The sequence below is a fragment of the Aegilops tauschii genome, chromosome 7, assembly GCF_002575655.3.
Source record: "Aegilops tauschii subsp. strangulata cultivar AL8/78 chromosome 7, Aet v6.0, whole genome shotgun sequence".
Taxonomy (NCBI): domain Eukaryota; kingdom Viridiplantae; phylum Streptophyta; class Magnoliopsida; order Poales; family Poaceae; genus Aegilops; species Aegilops tauschii.
The window spans coordinates 550,873,804-550,894,447 of NC_053041.3; the positions used below are offsets into that span (position 1 = coordinate 550,873,804).

Below are 20,644 nucleotides of genomic sequence, written 5' to 3' on the forward strand. Positions count from 1 at the left end.
AATGATGTGATTGACTTGTATCCCAGTTTAGGAGGATCCCAGGCAGGAGGCCTGCGCCTCTTTCGATTTGTATCCCAGTTTGTGCTAGCCTTCTTAAGGAAAACTTGTTTAACTTATGTCTGTACTCAAATATTTTTGCTTCCGCTGACTCGTCTATGATCGAGCACTTGTATTCGAGCCCTCGAGGCCCCTGGCTTGTATTATGATGCTTGTATGACTTATTTTATTTTTAGAGTTGTGTTGTGATATCTTCCCGTGAGTCCCTGATCTTGATGGTACACGTTTGCGTGTATGATTAGTGTACGATTGAATCGGGGGCGTCACAAGTTGTTATCAGAGCCGGCTACCTGTAGGAATCCCCCTTCCACACTCCTTGGCCGAAGTCGAGTCTAGTCATTGAAAAACTTTTACTAACTTGGTTGTGCGGCTTACGAGCCCACGTCGCCATTGGGTGGTATTAGGATCTTTTACTCCCCGTCTATACTCTGGGACTCTGATCTCTCTTCTATTCGGTTAAATGAGTTTTTCTAACTCTAACTTTAGGATCTCATTATCACTTCCACCCGGAGAGCCCCGTGTTACCGATGACCGCCTGCTGCGCCAGAAGATTCCGAAGATACTCTACGATGTGCTCTCGAGACTATGTGCCATCGCTTTTGCAATTCACTTCCATCGATAATTCCCTCTAGATAACTACTTACATCTGTCATTCATATTGTCATCCCTAGTTGCTCTTGTTATTACAAGATGTCTACTCTCCGATATTCCGAGAATTCTTTATGCTTACTGCCCTGCAGTTCCTTGCCACATGAATACTCCTACGGTTAATTACTCGCGCTTGCCGAGTATCCGTTCGTCCAAAGTTCATGTGTTTCACAAATTTCTTTGGAATGCTATTCGATTTTCCAAAAATCTTCAGTAGCCTATTACTCTTGTTCCTCCTTACCTGCTTACATTATGGTTACTACCATATGTTTAGCAATGTTCATTAGCATCCTTTGACATCGTAATTTTGATTTGATTCGATATGTTGTGAATGCTCGCAATCATAAATTACAAATTAGAATCCTTGCCTCCGGCTCACACGTCACCCTGGACATGAGCTGGTGTTCGACAAATCTAACCTTGATTGATTGTCGATCTATGTCTATTCAACTTGTCTTTGGTTAAAGCCTCTTCTTCTGATCCCCTTATTTAGGAATCGTAGTTCCATTACATTTGAGCTTTGAATTAGTTAGTTGTTGCTATAATCTGATCTCCTTGCATTCTTTCTTCTTCTGGTTGAGTACCGTTGCTCACATCAGGTCCCTCGTGGACCACCGGATCCTTTTATGAGTTTTATCCGACATCGTCCTTCATATTCAATAACCTTGTGAGCCTTTCCTCGGATACATAATGCCTTTGGTAAGCTGTATCCTCTGCTTCCTCAACCATGCTCTACTTCCGAGCTTGTGTTAATTACTCCAGAAGATTATGGTATATGTTCCTTAGGTACCCCGATGGGTTGAATCTATGCCTTCCATAATCTGTGTGAACCCGGAAACTTCTACGGGTCATACTCTACTGGTGTTATGCCAGATAAAATCTCAACACTACGACTTCGTCGAAAATGAGGAGTGAATTAAAGGGTATGCATTGGAGAAGTGGGAGTTGACCTTGAACTCTGTGTTCATGCCCATGGACCCGATGTGGAACTTATCATGGAAGCTTCTTGCCAAATATTTACTCATTTGAGTAATTCTTTCGGTGTCATTAAATTGGACCCCTTGTAGTTATGGTTTCGACCATGCTGTTCTTCTTTGTTCCCATTTCTCGGGCAGAGTTTAAACATTTGTCTTCCGCGGATCAATACCCCAGCCCAACCTTTACTTTGATCTACCATCAAGTATTACACTCTGGAATCTCGAGAATATCTAAGAACTGTGTCGCATCTTATGAGCCTTCATCAGCTATTATTTCTCACTTGTTCCAATTTTTCATGGGTTCTGAGTTGTTAGTCGCTCAAGAACATCGGTAAGTGAACCGATTCAGCACTTTGGTTCGATAACTCTAAGTAATCTTCGTTGCTTATGAGTTTAATAATCCTTCAAGTCATCCCTAGCCTGATTGTTATATCATTATCATGCTAAATTTTAACCGTGCTACCTGGTCCTTCCCGGAGCACAATTTTTGACGATGAGCTAAGCTTACGTCGATTTTCCTTGTCATATCATTTCACCTTGAACAGCAAGCTTGATTTCAAGTTTGTGTCGTACCTGTGCTTCCATTGACCTCTTGCTTCATCATTCCTTTGACTTGATGTCATCGCTGATCGATTACATCCTCATGAAATCTCTCGACAAAATTTGTCGTGGTCATCATCAACATTTTGAATCCTTCCAGAATACCAATCGAATTCATGATGATAAGTACCACCCTTGTTCCTTGGTAATTTGAGTTACCATCGACAACATCCTTGCCTTCCCTCCAACACAAACTTGTTCGTGTTTTGTATTACACCTTGGGTTCCTTGCCATCCAGCTTATGTTGTGTTCTACCTTGGAGTATTACCATCTGTTATGTCGAGAATGTCATGGGAATGCCCCACCTCTTAAGTATTCTTGTTATAGTATTACTTCTCGCCATCTCCATTCATTTCTTGGTCCCCGTGTTGATTTTAATCGGAATACCGGCAATTGAACTTTGAGGTGTGAATTCAAATCTTCTAGCAACCCTAATGCTTTGAAGTGAATGATCGATAGTTTCATTCTAATTCTTTTGTTCATTAAGTCACCATTCTGACATTGTTTGTGCGACCCAGCCATATTTCGGGTGCACCTGTCAACCAATGTTTAATTGTGGATGTTTTCCTCGAACATACATCATTATATCATTTGATCTGACAATTGTTATCTCCTTGTTCACATAATTGTGGAAATCCATCTTTTGTTAATCTTGATAAATTGTCGTCGAGTCCATCAGCCACATCCTCTTCCTCTCCTTGGATACTGGTGAACTCTTGTTTTGGAACTCGCTTCCATAGTTCATTTCCCCGAGAATCTTACAATGTCATCTCGACAATTTGTGTCGCACCTTTCTCTTCTCAGGCATCCTGACTCTGAGGTATCCTGACACTAATCAGATCTGAATCTCGGTCAGATATGATGGTTGGAACATATTTCCAAGAGTTATAACATTGGTCTTTGTATGACCCGGTAAGATGATGTCATGCCTAGCACACCTGGCCGGAGGACCTATTGTTATAATTTCCTTTTTGGCAAGGTTAGTCATTCTTCAGTGAGGAAATTGTAAGACTTATTCTATAAGTTGTTCCTGATGGATCCATTGTGTTTCCAAAGTCTGATCCTCACCTGATGACCATATCAATGCTATCTTGAAGCACGTCTATGATACTCCGATTTTCAACAAGAACATTTGAAGCCCAATGCTAAATGTTTCCTGCTCAATTATCCAAACACCGCTGTATGGGTAATGTCATGAAATTTCTCTCCCCTTACCTAAATGGTTTTCTGCTTTCTATCATGTCATGGATATCATGCTCTGCTTGTCCTTGGGAAAGATATACCCCTGGAATATGTGTTTAAACGCATTTCCCTTTCCATTGTTCTGTTTAACCTGATGATCACATTTTCCTTTTCATTGGTTTGTTTGACCTTTCTTGTGATCTATATAATCTAAGCAGTAAAGATTCACTGCTTATGTAAACACCTTGGTGTACAATTCTGTCAGCAAGACCCTGTTACTATTGTTGATGACATTCCGGTAACCACCGATGGACGAGAACTTTGCCTATTGGTCCGCCTCATTCAACAAGCAGGAAGATGGTTCTCTTCGTCCCTCGCCCTTGGTACCGATGTTGTTGCCGACATAACCGACAGACTATCCTCTAACATGCCTTGCTTACATGATCGTGCAAGACGTCGCCACCCTTCCTGCTTTTAACCCACATTGTGGGCCCATAACCCATAGTTCCACAGGATCGAAACCTGACTCTCCTGTGCAACCCTGTTTCTAATGGTTATTCCTCACGCTTGGCTTCATATTTAATTCACGGGCCACCATCCTAGTGCTCTATTCTGGTATCAGATGCAATACTTCCTCTCGCTGCTCTGAACCCTTTTCTCACTCTGGTTCAGACTTCGAGCAACTATCTATCCGCTTGGAACCTCTTAGTGTATCTTCGTACCTTACTCTTGATGTATTCTATATGTTCAACTCGAGAGATAATATTACGCCCATTCATGGGGTAACCCAGATTGATTCCCTCCTAAGCATTCTGTCGTAGCCGAGCTACCCCTTACCTATTCGTAAGTACGTTGGAGTTTCCAAAGAAAAGGACGACTTCACCATGGTGACCTGAAGCAGAGAAATGAAGACATCAATGTAATGGATCGACCTCTTCGAGAAGAGCAACCAAGGCCGAGGAGATCCGTTAGAATTTCGTAACTAGACCTTTTCCCCCCTTACTCCCCTCTTAAATCTCGGGACGAGATTTCTTGTAGTGGAGGAGAATTGTGACGCCCAGATAATTAGGCTACAGTAATATCACGCTAATGATGCCACGTCACCTCGGTTACTGTTGTTAATCTCGCGATGCTTCAAAAACGATTCAAATTTAAAATAAAGACAAACATCAAAAGTTTTCAAACGCTATAACTAAAATGTTCGACATAATTAAATATACTAAATTAGGTACAACTTTTGTATTTTACCAAAACTAAAATATTTAGAAAATAAGAGAAAACAGAAAAGGAAAAATAAATAAAAGGAAAAAGGACCAAAAAGAAAATAAAAAAACAAAAAAAGAAAGAGGAAACCCCCCTGGCCAACTGGGCCGAACGACCCAACTGGCCGTCGAACCAACCGGCCCAGGTCGGCCCCCCTCACTCCCTTAACCCCATGTACCCCCGTAACCCTAACCCCCCCCCCAACGCACCACTCACCCCCACTCCCCCCACGTCGCTCTCTCCCCCCTGATCCAGATCTGGATCGGGAGAAGGGAACGAACCGCATTGGACCGCGCCGACGCCGCCGGCGATCCCCGCCGCTCGGAGCTGCGTCGCCGCCCTCCTCCTCGCCAGACGCCCTCGTCACCTCCTCCTCTGCATTGTCGTCGTCCCCGTCGACCACCCCGAGCCCCACTGCCCATTCCCTACGGCCGCCGTGAGCACCTCCCGCTCCTCCTCTCCCCTCTATTCCTCACCCACGCACTGCTCGACGTCGCCCGCGACCACGCTTGCCATCGCCACGCCCGGAGCATTGCTCCCGCGCGCGCTTGTGCCCCTTCGGCCGCGCCGGCTGCGCCCACCGTTTCCCCACCGCGCCCTTGCTCCCGCTGCTGACCCCCTTGGCCGCGACCCGCTGCCGCCCAGCGCGCGCCCACCTCGCTGTTGCCTCCCGCTCCGCCCGCTGCCTATTGCCGCCGCGCCCGCCGCTAACCGCCGCCCTCCGCCCCTCTGCGTCGTGGCCTTCGCCTGCACGCCGCCCCTCCCGCCAGTTCCTGGCACCCGCACGCGTACCGGCCGCCCCGGTCGCGCCTGGCGGCCTCGCCCACCCATCGGCACACCGCGAAGCCCCGGGTCTGCCCAGCCGGGCTGCGCCCGCTCCAGGCGCTCGCGCCCGTTTGCCCGCTACACCCGGCGCCCGCTAAACCCCCTGGCCCAATGACAAATGGGGCCTTGCCTCCAAAACGTTTAAAAAAAAAGATAAAAACATAATTAAAATTAATAATTAATTACTTAATTAATTAACTTAATTTAAGCATAATTTGTTAACCTAATCACCTATTTAATTAACTAAACCAATTTAGTTAACCTAAGCCTATGACATATAGGACCCACACGTCAGCTTGACCAGTCAACACCTCTGTTGACTGATGACATCATGCTGACGTCATGCTGATGCAATAATACTATTTTCGAATTTAATTAATAATTAATAATTAGAAAATGATTTAAAAACTTTGAAAGTTAATATAAAATAAACCGTAGCTCGGATGGAAAAACTTTGTACATAAAAGTTGCTCAGAACGACGAGGCGAATCTGGATACGCAGCCCATTCGTCCGCCACACATCCCTAGCATAGCGAACACGCAACTTTCCCCCTCCGGTTCATTTGTCCGAAAACGCGAAACACCGGGGATACTTCCCCAGATGTTTCCTCCCTTCGCCGGTATCACCTCCTACCGCGTTAGGGCACATCTAGCACCGCTCGTTATCATGTCATGCATCGTCATGCATATGTTTGCATTATATTTATTGTTTCTTCCTCCTCTTCTCTCGCTAGACACCGAGACCGACGCCGCTGCTACCCAGTACGACTACGGTGTTGACGATCCCTCCTTCTCGGCTGAGCTTCCAGGCAAGCCCCCCCCCCCTTGATCACCAGATATCGCCTATTCTTCTCTATACTGCTTGCATTAGAGTAGTGTAGCATGTTACTGCTTTTCGTTAATCCTATTCTGCTGCATAGCCTGTCTTTGCCACTACTGTTGTTACCTTTACCTGCAATCATACATGCTTAGTATAGGATGCTAGTATTCCACCTGTGGCCCTACATTCTTGTCCGTCTGCTATGCTATACTATCGGGCCATGATCACTCGGGAGGTGATCACGGATATATACTATATACTTTATACATGATACATGTGGTGATTAAAGTCGGGTCGGCTCGTGGAGCACCCGCGAGTGATTCACGGATTGGGGGCTGAAAGGACCTTTGTCCCGACGGCCCTCTGGGTGGATCTTTGTGGCGGAGCGACAGGGCAGGTTGAGACCGCCTAGGAGAGAGGTGGGCCTGGCCCTGGTCGGCATTCGCGGTTACTTCATAATAACACGCTTAACGAGATCTTGGTATTTGATCTGAGTCTGGCCACTGGCCTATACGCACTAACCAACTACGCGGGAACAGTTATGGGCACTCGGCGTCGTGGTATCAGTCGAAGCCTTCGTGACGTCAGCGACGAGCGGCACGCGCCGGATTGGACTGGAACGCCTGCTAGGCTAGGTCTGCTTCCGGCCACCCACGCAACATGCAGGTGTGCAATGGGCGATGGGCCCAGACCCCTGTGCCATAGGATTTAGACCGGCGTGCTGGCCTCTCTGTTGTGCCTAGGTGGGGCTGCGACGTGTTGATCTTCCGAGGCCGGGCATGACCCAGGAAAGTGTGTCCGGCCAAATGGGATCGAGCGTGTTGGGTTATGTGGTGCACCCCTGCAGGAAAGTTTATCTATTCGAGTAGCCGTGATCTTCGGTAACAGGACGACTTGGAGTTGTACCTTGACCTTATGACAACTAGAACCGGATACTTAATAAAACACACCCTTCCAAGTGCCAGATACAACCCGGTGATCGCTCTCTAACAGGGCAACAAGGAGAGGATCGCCGGGTAGGAGTATGATATACGATGCTACTTGGTGAACTTACCATCTACTCTCTTCTACATGCTGCAAGATGGAGGCTGCCAGAAGCATAGTCTTCGATAGGATTAGCTATCCCCCTCTTATTTTGGCTTTCTGCAGTTCAGTCCACCGATATTGCCCCTTTACACAGATACCCATGCATATGTAGTGTAGATCCTTGCTTGCGAGTACTTTGGATGAGTACTCACGGTTGCTTTTCTCCCCCCTTTTCCCCCTTTCCTTTCTTCCTGGTTGTCGCAACCAGATTGTGGAGCCCAGGAGCTAGACGCCACCGTCAATGACGACTCCTACTACACCGGAGGTGCCTACTACTACGTTCAGGCCGCTGACGACGACCAGGAGTATTAGGAGGATCCCAGGCAGGAGGCCTGCGCCTCTTTCGATCTGTATCCCAGTTTGTGCTAGCCTTCTTAAGGCAAACTTATTTAACTTATGTCTGTACTCAGATATTGTTGCTTCCGCTGACTCGTCTATGATCGAGCACTTGTATTCGAGCCCTCGAGGCCCCTGGCTTGTATTATGATGCTTGTATGACTTATTTTATTTTTAGAGTTGTGTTGTGATATCTTCCCGTGAGTCCCTAATCTTGATCGTACATGTTTGCGTGTATGATTAGTGTACGATTGAATCGGGGGCGTCACAGAGGAGAAGGGAGCAAAGGAGGGGGCGCCCCCCCAAGCCCAATCCGAACTGGGAGGGGGGCCGGCCCCCCTTTCCTTCCTCCTTCCTTCCCCTTCCTTCTCTCCTAATCCAACTAGGGAAGGGGGGGGGGAGAATCCTACTCCCGGTGGGAGTAGGACTCCCCTTGGGGGGCGCCTAGGAGGCCGGCCCCCTCCCCCTCCTCCACTCCTTTATATACGGGGGAGGGGGCACCCCATAGACACACAAGTTGATCATTGATCTTTTAGCCGTGTGCGGTGCCCCCCTCCACCATAATCCACCTCGGTCATATCGTCGTAGTGCTTAGGCGAAGCCCTGCGCCGGTAGCTTCATCATTACCGTCATCACGCCGCCGTGCTGACGAAGATCTTCCCCTACACTCTACTGGATCGTGAGTTCATGGGACGTCACCGAGCCGAACGTGTGCAGATCGCGGAGGTGCCATACCTTTGGTGCTAGGATTGGTCGATCGTGAAGACGTACGACTACATCAATCGTGTTGTCATAACGCTTCCGCTTACGGTCTACGAGGGTACGTGGACAATACTCTCCCCTCTCGTTGCTATGCATCACCATGATCTTGCGTGTGCGTAGGAATTTTTTTAAAATTACTACGTTCCCCAACAGCTATGCACGACGTTTTATACGGAGACGTCAAGTCATGCCTCCTACCGGCAGGTGATGCACGGCGGCTCTGGAGGAGGTGTCAAGTTTAGTGTGTTGTTGTTGGATCGAAGGTGGTGCGACAATAGCGGGAGGCAGGCGGTATGGGACATCTTTGTCTTCCGTTGTCTCCTCCAGAGGTATCCAGCTATCGAAGCGTCAGTGGATGGATAAAGCCGGATGGTACAGATAGCTTCAACGACGAGCTTATGCACTCCGGTGGAAACACAAGATTTCTGATCGGGCTATGTCGTCGCGTGCCTGCTTTGTGTCCTTGCTGAAGGTGGTGGATTGAAGCTTTTGCTTTGGGGATGAGAATCCGAAGTTCAACCATTGTGGTGGACTCGCCATCATCCGTGCACGTGCGACGATTCCTTCTCGAAGGGGTAGCTTAGGAGCTGTGTATTTTTCGTTTATGATGTGTCTTGTATCATAGGGTTAGTGGTTATCTGGGGGAGTTACTGTCGCGAGGTATATGGCCTCAGTGTTTGTTTTTCGCTTTTTTTCTGGGTCGATGGTGTTCGGCCGCTGGATTTTGCTCTTTTAATAATATATGGTTGCAGGCATCATCCTGATGCAGAGGCCAGGGTTATCCTCCTTTAAAAAAAAGCTTCTCAAGGCAGCTAGGTTAGGGTTTCTCACGTACCCATCCACTTGAAGGTGGTGTTGGACATGTTGCCTTGTTCTGGGTTGAGTTTTTTTTCTTACTTTCTTTTTGACAGTGGAGGAGAGGAGTGAACGAGAAGGTGTGGACATGAGCTTTATGCATCTGGTTACCGGCTCACGTCAAAGTTATTTGCCATCACAACTGTTGCTATTAAGTTGCTGTTTGTTTTCAAGTTGGCTGGTATAGTTTCTCACATCACATCAGCTTCTCACCACTTTCTCTTTTGCAAGGCAACGTGTTATTGCTGCGAGATGGACTCAGATGAGAAAACTGCCGTTTGGTGATACAAAAACGTGTTAGGTTTCCCTCAGCGTAACACTTTGCTCTAACAGGTTATACGTGCTAACCTCTTTTGATACTTTGTTTTGTAAGCAAGAGGGGACAGCAGGCCATCACGTGCTCATAAACCAAACAATCTTGTAGAGTACTATCTATTATCACTTTCTTAGGGTCTCCAAATTCCAAAGGATTTTTATTAGGACTCTTTTCTTTCTTTTGTGTCACCTCTTTGATTTTGGTTTGTAGGGTTGCATTACATGGAATTTTGTTTGTAAGGATTCATTCATAGTATTTCATGTTTATTTAAGTTGACTATTAGTAACTTTTTTTTGGAAGATTTATGTATTTTCTCTTTTAGCAATCAAACAATCTTTGCATATGATTTAAGTTGGCACGCCGACATTATGAAGAGACTTTCCATCCCCTCTCGCAAAGCGACTAGGGTAAAGCCTTCCTCCCCTCGATCTCAGCTAGCGAGCCCGTGGATTCAGCTCTCCCACCGCTCCGGTGGCCGGTGGTGAGAGAAAAACCCTGTTGCCTCGACTCTGGCCGGTAGATGGTTAGGGTTTTAGTCCTCGGAGGGCGGCACTCGGATGGATGACGATGCTTCTTCTTTGAGTTAATCTTCCGGGTATTGATCCTCCTCAAGTTTGTCCGGTGGGACGGACTAGACGAAGCTTCGGTGTAGATTCCTGCTAGCTCTTCGGGGTGGCGAGGTTAGGATTTCTCATCATGTGTACGCGACGACGAGATTTGATGTCAAATTCTTTAGATTGATTCAAGGGTTCAACGACAATGATTGCGACTTTGGGGCACTGTTCCTTAGGGGCACATGTACAAAGACTTTCTGGTTGCTATCGACAAAGTTAGGTCGGCTATGGTATGGGAGTGGCGACAATGACACGTCATTATGGCGGCAGTAGTAGTCGTTTGGTGGTCCAGGGACCTTAATGTAATTTTTATAATGTTTGGAGTGCTTTTGTACTTCTGATAAAATTTTATAATAGATTTGAATTCTTTTCGCAAATTTTTTTGGCATGACATTTAAATCAAACTATCTACTTACCAAACTATCGGTAGGTATACTCTGAACGAAATTCCTTTGTTGCCGTATTAGACCGCAAGGGAGGAGAGATCTAAGAGGAGGAAGGAGAAAGAAGAGGATGAGGAGGCAGGAGGAGGGCCAACCTAGCCTCCAAGGTGGTGATGTGAGGCAAAGTGATGAGGCCACCCGACACCAGATGGTAGGAGAATGAGATGAAGGAGGAAGGCGGGAAAGGAAGAAGATGCCTTAGTTGACCTCAGTGTGACGATGTCGGTGATGAGGCCAGTGGTGCAGGCCATTGTTGCTAGAATGCTAATGAGCCCCTGCTGATCCTACAAGCGCGCTTGTATGATTGGGATATGGCGACGCCTTGACTTCCCCGGATTACGATGGCGGCGATGGAAAATCAAGGCCTGGTACGGCGGAAGGAAGAAAAGGAGGCGGCAGAAGAGGGTAACGGGGCGGCACTAGGAGAGGAACCAGTTGCGGGGGTTTTCATGGTCTGAGTTTCGACCTTGTACATCACCGTGCACAACATTCGGTACATGGGTAGCGACGGAGCGGAGGAGAGAGTGCTCCTAGGCCCATGCCTTTGGGGCTCCTGACACCCCCAACCCGAAAACCACCCCTAGAAGTTTCAAACAAATCCTGGAATATGACGAATTGAGCTGAAATTCAACTCATTTGTAAAGCGGGTGTAGTGTTTGCGGCGTGCTACCGAGAGGCCGAGGGGAACCAAACCGACCACGCCACTCCGGGGGCGCGCAGCTGGTCGCCCTGGTCCCGTGTGCTTCGCGCGTGCACGCCTCGACATTTCGAGAAACAGCCGATCCAGTCCGTCCACGCGCCCCGCAGATCCCATCCGACGGCACAGGCCCGTCCACCGAGCGGGACGGGGCGCCAGTGGACGACGACGTCGACGAGGCTGGGCTCACGCCACTGTGCTGCGCACGCCGCCCTTTCCCCGTCCACTCGTTCGTCTCCCCTCTTTCTCCTCCCCCACGCCCCCGACAGCGAGGCAGAAGCAACCCGAGCCCCAGCCCCAGCCCACCATTCCCTCCAGCCCAAAACCTCTTCCACCTTCACCCAGCCCCCCAGCCACCGATCCCCAATCCGCGCGCCCACCCTCCACGAGCGCGGGCGGCCATGGGATGAGCCGCGGCGGCGGGGGAGCCCGGATCCGGACCTAGGGTTTTCGGCTGCCACGCGCCATGGAGTGGGACAGCGAGTCCGACGGCGGCGGCAGCGCGGGGAGCGGGGACGAGATGGAGGAGGAGGGAGGGGAGATGGTGCTTGGGGAAGCTGGAGGGAGCGGGAGCGGGAGCGAGGGCGGGGGATTAGGAGGCGGCGACGGGGTCGGCGGGATGTTCACGTTCGCCATCGAGGGGATGCTCCGTGGGGCGGGGCCGTACGGGCTGGTCGTCACGGACGCGCTCGAGCCCGACTGCCCCATCATCTACGTCAACCGCGGCTTCGAGGAGGCCACCGGGTACCGCGCCGAGGAGGTGCTCGGCAGGAACTGGTTCGTCCCCCGTCCGTCCTCCTACTTTTGCTTCCCTTCGGTTCGATTCGTGCATGTATTGTTGGAATCGATGCCACTCAGGATCGACCAGAACTTAATTTTTGTTTGTTTGGTTTGTTACGTCCTGAGCTTTGATAGTGGTGACTTGTAGCAATAGAAATGTGGCTTAGATTGGGGAATCCTTCGGTTTACACTCTACTTGTTAACACGCATCTTCTTTGGACCAAATATCAAGCTGTGACGTGGGTTTTGTAGGATTCCCTGTGCCTGTTTGTGCTTATTTGGCTGTGAGTACTCTCCAGCAGCATTGTTTGCTTTCTGTTAACAGTCGCTACAAATGCTCGTAGGACTTCCGATTATTTGTGTGCACCAAATAGATTGAACTTAGTAACTTAGCACCAAAAACTGCCATGATGTCTTGCATCATCAGTCCCAGGAGAAGTTTTCCTACCTTAAATTGTTGAGTTTGGACCATATCTTGAGGCTTTATTTACTCTATATTGGAGCTGCTGAACAACATCTTGGCCTGATATGCTAGTTTTTGGACCATGTTGTTTGAACTCTCGTTTGACAAACAAAAGCATGTTTGTATGTAGTTTAATCTTTTTTTTTGTTTTAAGGTAATCATGTCTGATGTAGTATCCTTTGAGCAAACATAGTTGTTGGAACTTTGCAACTTCACATGAAAATGAACAAATATTTGTCATGACAGTCTCTAGAAGACTAGAACAGAAAGGGGTGGACCTGATCAGTTAAAGAAGTATTTTCAATCAAAATTTGTTTGTCATGTCCAGTCTGCCGGAATCCCCCAGGTGTTTGATGATATGATCATACTATGCTATTTTGCACTCTTCAATGAATCATGGAAATTATACCTGTAGAGTTAGAGCAGTTTGTGAAAAGAGACTTTAAGGTAGTTGGCCTTAATGAAAGATGAGCCATAAGTGCATAACTCAAAATAGTGATGCCTCGAAATGGGTATTTTTTGTGTCAGTTATAACTCCTTTTGGCATGATACTACATAAGTAATGAAAAACAGAAGCATGTTTGTAAGTACTTTTAATCATTTTTTAAGGCAACAAGGTTGTATGTAGTATCCTTTGAGGTTTGAGCAAACATACTTTTGTTGGAACTTAGCAACTTCACATGGAAATGAACATATATTTATCATGATCTCTATGACAGAATGGGAGTGAACCTGCTCAGTTAAAAGTAGTATTCTAATCAAATTTTGTCTGTCATGTTAAGTATGCCAGAATCCCAGGTGTTTGATGATCTGACAGTTGACAATGTTATTTTGCACTTTCCAATAGTATCATGGAAAATAATGATACCTGTAGAGCTAGAGCAGGTTGTGGAATGGAACTTTTAAGGTATGTAGCCTTAATAAAAAAAATGAGCCATAGGCGCATAACACTAAAGGAAGAACACAAAAATAGTAATATCTGTAGCTGAAGGATCTAAGGTATACTTGGATAAGTGATAAATTGTGAGTTGTGACCAATTCTGCTCTTGCAGAAATAGTAATAGTAATATTCTGAAGTTCTCTTAAGTACCATCTGCTCTTTAGAATGACCTCACATATGATTATCTTGTAATATTTTGTTACGGAGGGACCCATAGATATCTGTATACTACATCATAAGAAAAAATAAGGCCAATAGTATATTACTATGATGGTGACAGTAACTTGGACAACAAATTTAGTGCAACTGATTTATGTGATGGAACAACTGTTTTCCAAAGTTTGGAAGGCTTAATATTTTGAGTTTCTGATAGAAAACGAATGGGTGGAGTACGCCTGCTCAGTTATCATGCTTCGCCATACATGTAATCTTAAGTAGTTTTCTGTTTGTATCAAAATATGTGCCAATCTTGCTGGGCAGATGACAATTATTTATTCGATATCGACAGCATGCCTGTATAGATCCCCCCCTCCTCTTTACAGACACTGACCCCACTACCTGAAGAGAGCAGTGCTCAATATCTGTTCTCTCATAATCATAAAGCCTGCTTGCCTTGCATGTACGAATTTGGAGATCTAAATGTGCAATTTCCAAGTTCAATAGTCTATGTGATAACTCATGCAAACTTTGTGGACCTATAGTAGACTGTACTCCATTGATTATCTTGTGCTATATTGGCAGTCTAGCACTTATATACCTACTACTATTGATATCACAATTACCTCAGCCTGTAGACCTTTGTCCTAGGAAATAAATAATACTAGTCATTATTTACTGAAGCATATTCCAAGGTCCCAAGGGATGTTTGCTACAACATAAATAGTAAATTGAATTTGTGAAAACATGGTCTACAATGTTCTGCCGTACAACTGTTGTGCATCTTGACCATGAACATTGAATTTGTTAAAGTCGTTTGCTGCCTTTGGCTGTCATTCTACATCATTATGAACCTCAAAACACACATGATAATTAAGGGAATGCCGATGAAAACTCCTGAGAAAACAGGACCCTACCACCAAGGGGTCCTTATAATACTACATGGCATTCCTGGGATATATAGATTCTTGCATGCTAATTAAATTTGGAAATGGCATTTTGTAATTAATGGCAACAAAATATATCCTGTATGCAAGTGCTGCTCTTTTCTTGAACTATTTCTCCTTTTTTAGCTGTCCATGATGTAGCTTTGTGCGCAGTAGTTTACTGTTGAACTTACTATCCTTGATGTTCTTATACACTGCTGTTTGTCCCTCTTTCAGCCGGTTTCTGCAATGCAGAGGACCGTTTGCTCAGAGAAGGCACCCCTTGGTTGATGATGCAGTAGTTTCTGGGATTCAGAGATGTGTAGACAACGGTACTCAGTTCCGTGGTGATTTGTTGAATTTCAGAAAAGACGGATTTCCATTGATGAATAGGTTGCATCTGACTCCTATATATGGAGATGATGATATCATCACCCATTATATGGGCATTCAGTTCTTCACCAATGCTAATGTTGATTTGGGACCAGTACCTGGCTCAGTTACAAGGGAACCTGTGAGATCTACACGGTTTGCTCCGGATAACTTCTTCCGGCCCATAACCACCGGACTGGAGCAGGACAACTTCTGCCGGGAGTATTCCAGTCTCTTCCAGCTAACTGATGAAGTACTTTGCCAGAGTATTTTGTCAAGGTTGTCTCCAAGAGATGTCGCATCTGTGAGCTCTGTATGTCGACGGTTGTATGACTTAACAAAAAATGAAGATCTTTGGAGAATGGTTTGCCGTAATGCATGGGGTAGTGAGACTACTCGAGCTCTTGAGACAGTGCCTGCTGCGAAAAGATTGGGCTGGGGTCGGCTGGCCAGAGAACTAACCACCCTGGAAGCTGTTGCCTGGAGGAAATTGACTGTTGGAGGTGCAGTGGAGCCATCTCGATGCAACTTCAGTGCTTGTGCTGTAGGGAATCGTGTCGTTCTCTTTGGCGGGGAAGGTGTTAACATGCAACCGATGAATGACACGTTTGTGTTGGATTTGAATGCTAGCAATCCGGAGTGGAGACATGTCAATGTAAGCTCAGCTCCTCCGGGCCGCTGGGGCCATACACTATCGTGCCTAAATGGATCTTGGTTAGTTGTGTTCGGGGGATGTGGAAGGCAGGGCCTTCTTAATGATGTATTCATGTTGGATTTGGATGCGAAACACCCAACTTGGCGGGAGATCCCTGGTGTTGCACCGCCGGTTCCGCGTTCATGGCACAGCTCCTGCACTTTGGATGGGAATAAGTTGGTGGTTTCTGGTGGCTGTGCAGACTCGGGTGTACTACTCAGTGATACGTTTCTTCTTGATGTGAGCATGGACAAACCTGTATGGAGGGAAGTACCTGCATCTTGGACACCACCTTCTAGATTGGGCCACTCAATGTCTGTGTATGATGGTAGGAAAATTCTGATGTTCGGCGGTCTTGCTAAGAGTGGTCCTCTCCGACTACGATCTAGTGATGTGTTCACAATGGACCTAAGCGAAGAAGAGCCCTGTTGGCGGTGCCTAACCGGGAGTGGAATGCCTGGGGCGGGAAATCCGGCTGGAGCTGGTCCACCTCCTCGTCTTGATCATGTTGCTGTGAGTTTGCCAGGGGGAAGAGTGTTGATATTTGGTGGATCAGTGGCAGGCCTCCACTCGGCGTCACAGCTGTATCTCTTGGATCCGACTGAAGAGAAACCTACGTGGAGGATACTTAATGTTCCCGGGCGACCTCCGCGGTTTGCGTGGGGCCACAGTACCTGTGTCGTTGGAGGTACAAAAGCGATAGTGCTTGGAGGACAAACTGGAGAAGAGTGGATGCTCACCGAAGTACATGAGCTCTCTCTGGCTAGTAGTAACTCTGTTTGAAGTCTATATAAAGGTCTTTCAACCAAAGCTTCCATGAAAACAAATTAGACCTTTCAAGTGGCGTTAAGCTTGATTGTCTTCACCACCGGGCCAGAGCACTGAATGGATGTATTTGCTTGGAAGTGAGATATGGTTGGGTCTCGAGTAAAGATTAAACCTCTTAAACTGGGGTTGCTCGCTTTATTTAGCTAATGCGTAGTGATATGTTTTCTCTCTTGTTGCTGTTTGTTTGGTCTTTTACCAGATAAGTATAATTCATAAGCTACTCTCATGGAATGAGTATCAGTTTTATGTATTCTCAGACTATTCTGACATCCATTCTGTTAGGTTAAAAAAAGGACTACTCTGTACAGATGAACCCTCTCTTGTATTCTGTGAAACCGTGATAGTTATGATATGTATGGATGGTCTTGGATCAATCCTCTTTTTTTGTTAGACATGTAACAGGCTGTAGCAAGTTTTCCTCTCAGGTAAGCTTTTAGTTGTGTGTGTGTGTTAACTTTGTCTGTTTTCCTCTTGTTGTACACAAATAATGTACAGTTCGTTTTGTGTGTAACAATGCTGAACTGTCATGTTCTAAACGCCATTTCTGTAACATTTTGACACTTCCAAGATTGCATTACTTCTGTGTAACAGAGAGGGAGATCTACAATTCCATTACAGCAAGTTTGGTACAATTCCATTACTGACTAAATTACATTCAAAACATATCATCAGAGGACTAGAAATGGACTCCGAAGTGATGATGTAGAATGGCGGTAGAGCACGCATCCTACGCAGCAGGGAAGTCGGCGGTGCCAGTGAACCAAGGGCACTGGAGCGCCACGGCCGCCGGCAGGCGCTCGCTGGGGTCGCACCTGAGGAGCCCGTCTAAAACCTCGAATCCATCGCGCGACAGGCGCTCCTCCGGGAACAGCTCTCGCAGCCGGCTGTCGCCTCGGCGTGTCGGCGGCATCTGCCCCGCGGCGGCGAGCGGCGTGTGCGTGTGCGTGAATCCTACACACGCGTCGCCGAGCACGCGGAAGATTCGGAAGAGTTGGTCGACCGCATTCTGTCCCGGGAACAGTGGTTCGCTGGCGAGCAGCTCCGCCATGACGCAGCCGAGCGACCAGGTGTCCACGAGCTCGTCGTAGTCCGGCCTCCCCAGGAGGATCTCCGGAGCCATGTACCAGCGGGTGCCGGCCCGGCCGCGCGGCGGCGGCGCGCCCGCCATGGACACGGCCAGCCCGAGGTCGCATATCTTCACCAGGCCCTCGCCGCCGACGAGGACGTTCCCGGGCTTGATGTCCCGGTGGACGATGCCGCGCTCGTGCATCCTCCCGGCGCCGCTCAGGAGCTGCCGCATGACGCGGCGCGTCTCCTCCTCGGTGAACGGCCGGTGGCGAGCTCGCAGGACGTGGGCGAGGCTCGGGCCGACGTGCTCCAGGACGAGGCTGCACTGACCGGTGCGGGGGTCCCGCGCGATGCCGTGCAAGCCGACGACCGAGGGGTGACCGCGGCACGCCGCGAGGTAGCACGCCTCGCGCAGCAGGTCGCGGTGGACCGCGTGTGCACGGTGGCGCCTCCTCTTGCCGCCGCCGCCGTCGGGTGAGCGGACCAGGAACTTGAGGGCGACGTCCTCTCCGGTGGCGCGGTGACGCGCCTTGACGACGACGCCGAAGCCGCCCGCCCCGAGCACGCGCGTCAGCTCGTAGTCGTCGGTGCTCCCGATGCGCCGTCTCTTGCGGGAGCCGGCGGCGTGGTCGTCCATCATGGCGCCAATGGCGGCTTCAGCTGCGGCAGCTCGCGACATGGTGGCCATGGATGCGGGTAACGCTTGCTGCCGCTGGTGCGTGTTGGAATATGTAGACTGCAGTTACGTACACGAGGTGCGGCACATGCAAACCGATTGCCGGTCGAAGATGTTTTCGTGGCGCGCGCGCAACGCTCAACGCGCTTCCGACTGCTGCTCGGCTCGCCTCCGACTGATCTGGAATGGCACTCGGTTTGCTCACCGCCTCACCGGAAGATCTATATAAACTTGATCTTCGAGGACCTCGTTGTACGCGATCGCTTTCTTCCTCCCCCGATCCGCTGCCATGGCCGCGCAGATGAGCCCGCTCCGCCGGTGGAAGCGCTTCTTCGGCGCCTTCGACTCCGTCGACGCGGCCATCGAGACCGCCGACCCTGACATGTGCCGCGACGAGCTCCGGCGCGCCAGGGGCGACATCTTTGAAGGGCTCTGCAACACCGCCGACGACGGCAAGGCGGAGAAGCTCTGCGGGGTTCTCGACGGCTTGATGGCAGAGTCCCTCGAGACGCTGCGGTTGACTCTCGTGACGCCGAAGGTGCTCGCCACCACGGACCTCGCCAAGGCCGTCCGTGCGCTGCGGAAGCACGAGTCCGAGCGGGTCCGCGCCCTCGCCAGAGGCATCATGAGCGGGTGGAGGGCGTCCGCCCTGCACGACTTCGCCGGAGAGCCGGACAACTTCAACGCGCCTCAGCCCAAGGAGACCGTCGAGCAGCAGCGTGTCTGCGCAACGACGACGGAGCGGCCTTCCTCCATCGAGATCGCCGGTCACGATCAGCAGCATGCCTCGGCCGATCTTGACGCGAAGAAGAAGAAGACGGTGGAGATCAGCAGCAAGGCGTCCGATCTCGTCGGCGGCATCAACATGGCGAAGCCCAAGGAGGTCACCGTCGGTCAGCATGTCAATGTCTCGGCCGATCCAGACGCGAAGGCAATGGAGGCCGCAAAGCGCAAACTCCATGAGAGGTACCAGCAAGCATCGGACGCGAAGCGGCAGCGCAGGGTGCAGGTCGTGGAGTCGCCGGAGATGCTCAAGCAGAGGCAGAGGAAGATGCACCCCATCCTGAGGGAGAGGAGCCTGGCGAGGTGCGCCAGCTCCATGGTCAAGAAGACGTTTTCGGTCACGAGGCAGTTTCCCATGGGCAGTTGATCCATCACAACAGTTGCTCCTCTGTAAGCGTGTGATGGTCTTACAGAATCTGCTGAAATCTGCAGAATACAAACTTTGAGAAGAGCAATTTGATCGGGTTCTTGTGTATGCTGTATTCCAACTTTCCAACTTAATTGCAATTCCAATTCTCAAGAAAATATTCAGAACTTCGCTACGCTTGGACTTCAAACGATTTAATTAAACTTATAAACACGTAGTATATGTGCAGCAAACCATGGTATACAAGCCCGAAAAGGTCAGGAGATTTAGGGCTCTAGCTAGGATTCAATTCTCCGTAAGAAAATATTCTGTGTGAGTGCGATACTGCACTCTAAGAATTGTTGGAGATGGCTGAGGAGAAGCCTTCGCAGCATTTGGAACAGAGGTGATGCCTGTGGGTTTCATTACCAGTGCAAATTTGGTAATGAGCAGCAATTTACTCTATAAAATTGGACTGATTTTCATCCTTGGAGTTGACTGAACCCAACGCTGCAACGCTGGCTTCGCAAGTGTGTCATCCTCCAACTTGTGATGTTGGCTGTTTCCTCATGCGAAAAAAAATCACACCGAAATTTGGCTGTTAGCATAATGTTCTGTTGTACATAGGTTCAGATGGACCTAAGAATCTCACGGTACACATGTATGTAAAAATGGAGTATAAACTCTCTCGTTCCAATTGTGAATGACATGTCTTTTCAGGCTAACAAATTTACAGGAAATTGGCTCGACGGATGCAGGGGAAAGAAATGAGAACACATGAATGTGCACACATAAAATGGTTGTGCGCATTGATCAATGTGGAAACGGCGAATTTACCCTCCTTTTCGTTATAGAAGGATGTTTTCAATAATTATGGCAAAATGGTTAGACCAAACTTTGAGCGTGAGAGTACAAAATTGCACTTCAGCTCAAATGAAAGTACATACTTGACTCAAAATAGTACAACTCCTAATGTATACCAGTAGGCCACAAATCTCGACTCGAGAAACCTAAAGGCGCAAACAGCACCTCCACCACCTCTCGTTTCGCTTGAGACAGGCGACCCGGGATCACCGGCGGAGCTAGGTAGGAACTGCTGGGGGGCCGAGGCTAAATCATGGCTGTTTGAGG

At 48.5% G+C, this 20,644-nt stretch overlaps 3 protein-coding genes across 3 annotated transcripts; 2 read left to right on the top strand and 1 right to left on the bottom strand.

Annotated features, from left to right (window-relative positions):
* The first annotated feature begins 11,677 nt into the window (after positions 1 to 11,677).
* LOC109782490 (adagio-like protein 1) lies at positions 11,678 to 17,030 on the top strand. The gene is made up of 2 exons (XM_020341110.4): positions 11,678 to 12,258; positions 14,984 to 17,030. The coding sequence occupies exons 1-2, from the start codon at positions 11,948 to 11,950 to the stop codon at positions 16,593 to 16,595; spliced, it is 1,923 nt and encodes a 640-aa protein (XP_020196699.1). The 5' UTR covers positions 11,678 to 11,947; the 3' UTR covers positions 16,596 to 17,030.
* A 337-nt stretch (positions 17,031 to 17,367) lies between these two features.
* Positions 17,368 to 18,396, bottom strand: LOC109782487 (putative cyclin-dependent kinase F-2). The gene has a single exon (XM_020341107.3). It carries the CDS (start codon positions 18,394 to 18,396, stop codon positions 17,368 to 17,370), a length of 1,029 nt encoding a protein of 342 aa, XP_020196696.1.
* Positions 18,397 to 18,479: 83 nt separating this feature from the next.
* LOC120969557 (probable mediator of RNA polymerase II transcription subunit 26a) lies at positions 18,480 to 19,534 on the top strand. Its single transcript, XM_040396782.2, has one exon. It carries the CDS (start codon positions 18,674 to 18,676, stop codon positions 19,532 to 19,534), a length of 861 nt encoding a protein of 286 aa, XP_040252716.1. The 5' UTR covers positions 18,480 to 18,673.
* The last annotated feature ends 1,110 nt before the right edge of the window (positions 19,535 to 20,644 follow it).